Source organism: Euphorbia lathyris, chromosome 5 (genome assembly GCF_963576675.1).
Source record: "Euphorbia lathyris chromosome 5, ddEupLath1.1, whole genome shotgun sequence".
NCBI lineage: Eukaryota > Viridiplantae > Streptophyta > Magnoliopsida > Malpighiales > Euphorbiaceae > Euphorbia > Euphorbia lathyris.
This window is the reverse complement of record NC_088914.1, coordinates 57,481,674-57,488,313: the sequence shown is the minus strand read 5'-3', so window position 1 is coordinate 57,488,313 and position 6,640 is coordinate 57,481,674. Positions and strand designations below refer to the sequence as shown.

The 6,640-nt window shown below is 28.3% G+C and overlaps 1 protein-coding gene across 1 annotated transcript; it reads left to right on the top strand.

Annotated features, from left to right (window-relative positions):
• Positions 1-234: 234 nt before the first annotated feature.
• LOC136229829 (beta-glucosidase 12-like) lies at positions 235-2,958 on the top strand. The gene is made up of 8 exons (XM_066018714.1): positions 235-262; positions 831-902; positions 998-1,047; positions 1,122-1,195; positions 1,299-1,375; positions 2,170-2,257; positions 2,363-2,570; positions 2,878-2,958. Exons 1-8 carry the CDS (start codon positions 235-237, stop codon positions 2,956-2,958), a joined length of 678 nt encoding a protein of 225 aa, XP_065874786.1.
• The last annotated feature ends 3,682 nt before the right edge of the window (positions 2,959-6,640 follow it).

Below are 6,640 nucleotides of genomic sequence, written 5' to 3'. Positions count from 1 at the left end.
ATAACCGATAACCATTAACCCTTTGGGAGGGTTGGAACCTCTGCCAAACCCCGCCGGAAGTGTAATTCGGAGTAAGTTGCTCCGTTTTCCCTAAGTGAAATAGTCTGAAAGTTCTTCAAAGTAAGAGAACCTTGAGCGAAAACCTCAGAAAACCGTTAGGCAATGGTGAGAGAAAGACAGATTCAAACGCCAGTGACCACAAAAACCAATAACCTGGTTGTTCTGTAAGCATCAATGGAGAATATGGAAATGAGTGGGAATGGTCTCCTAAAAATGAAAGATTTTTCTTTTTCCGTTGAGATAGATGAACGGTCCCTTTCTTAGAGAGAGAAACTCCTTTCTTTTTATTTTCCCCCAAATTCCTAAATGCACCCCTTTCTCCCCCAAATTAAAATTTCTCTCCCCTCTAATAATCTCATTATATATATCTATCATAACCCGGATCTCTTTTGTTGCTTTTTAAGTGTTTCTTTGATGCATTTTTGCTCAAATTGATATAAGGAACAGCTAACTTAATTTTTAGATATTTATAGAACTCCTTCATACCATACTTATTTATATATGAATAGACAGTGGCTCTACTTTTGATCTATGAAAATAATTAACAATTTGGTTAAAAACAGTAGTTAGTACTTAATTAATTAAGACTTGTTTAATGAATAAATTATGCATATGGTGATTTACTTTTATTAAACTGGTAAATCACCAGTTGGATCCAATTTCATTTTAGGAAGAAAAGATGTACGTGCATATAGATATAAGGCATTAACATTATGATTTTAAAATATAAATTATAAGTGATATTTTTGAACACGGACGTGACAATGAAGGTGCAACAACTAAAGATGGGAGAGGACCATGCATATGGGATACCTTCTTTAAAAAATCCTCAGGTTTCATATGTTTTTAATCAAACCTAAACTGTTCAAACATTATGATTATTTAAAAAATGTATATATTTTTTTAATAAAATTTGGATATGGTGCATGTTCTGTAGCTGACCACAGTAATGCTAGTATTACCACTGACCAGTATCATAGATACAAGGTAAATATGTTGTTTTTATACGTCATAAATATATTTCTTAATTAATCTAATAACATACATATATATTTCACCAGGAAGATGTGCGTATACTGAAAGACATAGGTTTTGATATTTATAGATTTTCCATCTCTTGGTCTAGAGTTTTACCTAGAAAGTTTACCATTATATATTTTTATTTATTAGCTCTTTTGGAAAAAAAATAGTTACTTTTTCTAACTTTATTTCTCTTATATTTTGTATAATAATTTAGAAGGAGGGCGATGTGGAGGAGTAAATAAAAAATGCATCAACCACTATAATAAACTCATTAATCACCTATTATCAAAAGGTTTAATAGCAATGTCCCTTTCCCTTATTAATATATTTTATTTACTTTGCAATTTTAAATAAGTAATACATTACTAATTTTAAAGCCTAATATTTTGGCTAGTTTTAGGAAACAATTTCTATTTTCATTTTGTGTATTAAAAAATCAAAATAGTTTCTTTTTCATTTCTTTTTGTAGTAATCATTATTATATATCGAATTAGTGAAAAATATATTTTTACTAAAGATTATTATATTTTAAAATTTTATTTAAATTCAATAATATAAATACATTATTGTGATAATAATTATTAATTATAAAATTATTAAAAACTATAAATAGTAAAATATATGAAAACCAAAAGAACATAATATATATATACATACACACGTGGGAATGACTAAGTAAAAAACAAGAAAAAGAATTAAAATATATGTGAATAGTGGTCGTATAAAGTATAAAATGTATTAGAGCATAAAATATGACAAAAAAAGTCTTATTTTCTAAATTCTCGATTGAGTAATTTATACAACTAAACAAAAAGTCATGTCTTTCGATTTCGTTGAAAAAATTTCTTAGAAAATGGCCATCTTTTCCATAGCTAACAAACCTTAGATTGTGCTTTAATCTTTGGTATATTTTCACTTTATTTGACAAATTTTGACACTTAAATTTTATAAATATTTTGCATAAAATATTAAGATAAACAAGAACTCATGTTTAAAGACTTTTCCATAAATTGACCTTTATTTCTTCCAAATGTCATTTAGAAGGAAACAAATATATTAAATAATGAATACTTGTTTATTTTGAAGGTATCAAACCGATTGTAACTCTATTCCATTGGGATCTTCCACAAGTTATAGAAGATCAATATCAAGGTTTTCTAAACCCTAAAATTATGTAAGTACAAGTTTAAATATGTGTATGAGAAACGACTATTCATATTAATCTGCTTTAATTATTTGTGTGAGAACTCGTAATTCATATTGTCATATTATATGACAGTGATGATTTTCGTGATTATGCTGAGTTGTGCTTTAATACATTTGGCGATCGAGTAAAGCTTTGGGTCACTATAAATGAGCGAATGATGTATGCACAACAAGGTTATGCAAGTCCAACGTTTGCTTCCAGTGTTGAACCATACATAGTAGCACACCATCTACTCCTTGCTCATGTTGCCGCGGTCAAACTATATAAAGAAAAATATCAGGTGAAATCTTTATTCATTCATAATATTAATGTGTAAATAAAATAAATAATCATTTTTAAAATATAAATACTCGTAAAACTATAATTTTATAGCATAATTGATAATAATTTCCTTGTTTGCCAAAAAAAATCCTTAGAATGCAAGCATAAAGAGAAATCAGAAAATAAATAATCCATTGTACGAGACTCTACTAATAACATCTTAATTAGTTAAGTTATGGAAACCTAACATGCTTAATAGACTCACAAACATAAAATGATAAAATATTTATTAATTTATTTAATTTCTTTCAATTAAAACTTTGTAGATTTCGCAAAAAGGTCAAATTGGAATTTCACTAAATACTAACTGGATGGTGCCATACTCAAATTCACAAAAGACCAACTAGCAACAGATCGAGGTTTTGCTTTTACATATGGTTGGTATGTATTTATTTATTTTTATTTATGTTTGAATTTATATAAATATGGATATGTATATCAAAATAAAATAAAATGGAACTGAATTTACTTTTTTGTTTTATTGAAGGTTTATGGAGCCACTATATTCTGGATCTTACCCACTATAAATGATTGTTAATGTGGGAAAAAGATTACCAAATTTTACTAAGGAGGAAACCAATACGATTAAAGGATCTTATGATTTCATCGGAATCAATTACTATACTGCGAGATATATTGCTGATACTCCTTGTCGAACTCAAAATTTGAACTACATCACTGACTCTTGTATCGATATTAAAAGTATGTAAATCAACTTTTTTCTTCACTAAAATTACCTTATTATTTTCTAATCAAAGAAATTACTTACTTTAGGTGAACGAAATGGAATTTCAATTGGTCCTCATATAGAGGTATAATTTATAAATTAATATAAAACTTAAGTATCATAAAGTGACTTTTTTTATTTATCATGCTACTCTTTATTTCTTGAAATATTTTTATTAGAATTTTAAATATTGTTATAATTTAATTATGTAGAGAGTAATTAAAGTTCCTAAATCTAATTTAATTGAACAGGGTACTTGGATGTATATCTATCCAGAAGGGCTTCAATATTATCTACTTTACATCAGAAACAAGTACAATGACCCTGTAATCTATATTACAGAGAATGGTAAAAAACAACTACACATATAAGAATAATAAACAATTATTTCATATTCTTACATTTATTTTGTTTTGTATTAGGAGTTGCTGAGCATAAAGATAACACAAGTTCTATTTTGGAAGATGATAAAGTGAGAATAGAATATTTTCATAGTCATCTAAGTCGCACTCTTGAAGCAATAAGGTGAGTATTATAAATTACAAAAAAAAAACAATAATGGTGATTTTGTTGATAAAAAAATGAATTGATGACTTGAACAGGCTTGGAGTAAACGTAAAGGGGTACATAGCATGGTCGTTTTTAGACAATTTTGAGTGGACAGCTGGCTACACAGCCAAATCTGGAATAGTTCATGTTGACTTCAAAAATGGATTCAAAAGATACCCAAAACAATCATCATTTTGGTTCAAAAAATTTCTTACTGTTACTAGTATAGAGTAGCTTACGTGGCTCTCTTCTTTTACTTGTTCAATGTACACAACATAAATTAATAAGCATAATAAAGTATTCCTGTTAATATGGGTTTTCCTAAGGATAATGTCTAATTGCATCATTCAGTTTATTTTAGCTTCTTCTAATGACAATCAACCTTCTTTTATTTCCTCATATTTCACTCAATTGAACAAATTTTGAGAAGAAATGGCCTTTATCTTCTTGTACATATGGTGAAGCTAGTTATGTCAATGAGCAATGTTTCAAAACTATTACCTATCTAAATTGGTTAAAGAGTGGTTTCAAGAAGAAAATAATTTAGCTAAAGCATGAGATTTTGTCTTTCTTATAATGAAAATAGTAATGACATATGTGAAAGATCAGCTAATGGAAAACGAGAATGGGGGATGTTCTAAAAAGAATTGCAAAAGTACTTCAGAAGGAAATATGTCTAGGAGATTCAAACTAGAATATATATGGTGTGGCCAGTGTGTCAGCCACGTGTTTTGTCCAAAAATCAATTTTTTTTACTATTTAGAAAACTCTTTGCTAATACGAATTCATCTCGTGGACCAAGCCTTTAAAGCATCATTTATTTTAATTTATAACCATATGAATTAGAACTGTAGTAAAATATGATAATATTATCTCTATTAGTCTATTAGTGATGTCTCTCAATCCACACATGATCGCGATCGGACTTGAAAAGACCTAAAACAATCAACAAACAGTTAGGGAGGGGCCGCTTAACTCAGTGATCTACTTTAAGGAAGTAAATTTGAAAACAGTATGTGTTTGAAGAATGAATGCATACCTTGTGGCGTTTGTCAATGGGCTATTTATAGAGATCTGAAAATATACCTGAGATTGAGTACATTTCCACGTCTAAGTAATTAATTGGCTTTAGAGCCATTCCATTTTTACTTTTTCATAAGATTCGGTGTGTTATTTGGAAAAGGAGCATATCTTTGGAGTCCAGAATGCTCATTAGTTCATGTGTCCAGTTAGTTAAGCTTTATGCTAAAGCTTCTAGTTGATATGAGCCTATTTAAGGACTCTCCTCCCTAGGGATTCATTGAACTTTAAGACTACAACCTTCGGGCTTTCCTTCCTGCAAAGGTAGTTTGACCATGGACATATACTTTTTCATCACCTCCCAACGTGCTTCAAAATTCCGGTGAACGGAATCCGGGTGGACGTTTTCTGGCGAGAAAACAAGTGCCCAGAAAATTCTAAAAAAATTCCAGAAAATGTAAAACATTATTCAGAGAAACTTTAATTCTTGGGTCGAAGCGGGATTTCTTACGATTTAGTCCCAATAAAAATTCTTCTTTAAGTTTATCCATTTTACAGGCTTCAACAATATATTGGGTCAAAAGGTTTTATACTTTTTATAACCGACAGTTATGAGAATCAAAGAGTTTTAAGCTTTTTGTAACCGATGATGGGTATAATGAACATTAATCTTCTTTTAATTAGAGGGTTTTAAGCTTTGTAACAGATATAAGAATCAAAAGGTTTTAAATTTTTTTGTAACTGACAAATATGGAATGAAATGATTTGAAGTTTCTTTATAACCGATAAATATGGGAAGGGTTGTATGATTTTTGTAACCGACGATGGAGGGGATGAACATTAATCTACTTAAAAAAATTAAGATTTTTTTATTTTTTTACTTGTAATTTTATATCTAGTGTGATATTTTATTATCAACTGTGTGTTTCACTATAATAGATTTTATAATTTTTACAACTCATCTATTGCTGACATGATATGTTCACATAATATGTTTTGCACTGAACTTTTATATATATATAGAGATATGCGTTAGGGGCATAAGATTATGTACAAATTATTTAATGTTTTTAATAATGACGATCTATAAAAATGCATCTAAAAAATTGTTGGTATATGTGTGTGTGTTTTTCTTTGTAGTGATTTGGAGAACATTAATGAGGAAAGTTTTTTTAAGCTTTTGCCAAATTAAATATTTAGTTATTAATGAGAAATATTTAATAAGGGGTTTTATGTATCCACATTATATTTATAAAAGAAATGCTTTTAATGAAGAATTTATTGTATCATCATTATTATTTTTCTTATTATAGAATAGTTTTGTTGTAATATTGTAATTAATTAGTGGAAGTCTATCGTAAGTTGTAACAACTAACATTATAGACATGGTTTCAGTTTCTATGCAATATGAAGAATTTATTGTATCATCATTATTATTTTTCTTATTATAGAATAGTTTTGTTGTAATATTGTAATTAATTTTTTGCATAGAAACTGAAACCATGTCTATAATGTTAGTTGTTACAACTTACGATAGACTTCCACTAATTGTGTATATAAATATATACATTAACAATAATAAACATCAGTTGAGGTTTTCACTTGTTATAAAAAGAAACACATTCTTCAACATCTTCTACACGAACAAAATGTTTGATTTTGAAATTGAATTCAACAAGAAAATTGGATGTCTTGTTTACATAATTACCCATTTACTAGTTTCCACTATAGCT

What these genes read in the sequence shown, in the direction of transcription:
- LOC136229829 (XM_066018714.1), top strand. Translation starts at nt 235, where the DNA reads ATGGAGAATATGGAAATGAGTGGGAATG. An exon ending in AAAATCCTCAGGTTTCATAT is followed by an intron (nt 903 to 997) that starts GTTTTTAATCAA and finishes CATGTTCTGTAG; the next exon opens with CTGACCACAGTAATGCTAGT. An exon ending in TCTTGGTCTAGAGTTTTACC is followed by an intron (nt 1,196 to 1,298) that starts TAGAAAGTTTAC and finishes TAATAATTTAGA; the next exon opens with AGGAGGGCGATGTGGAGGAG.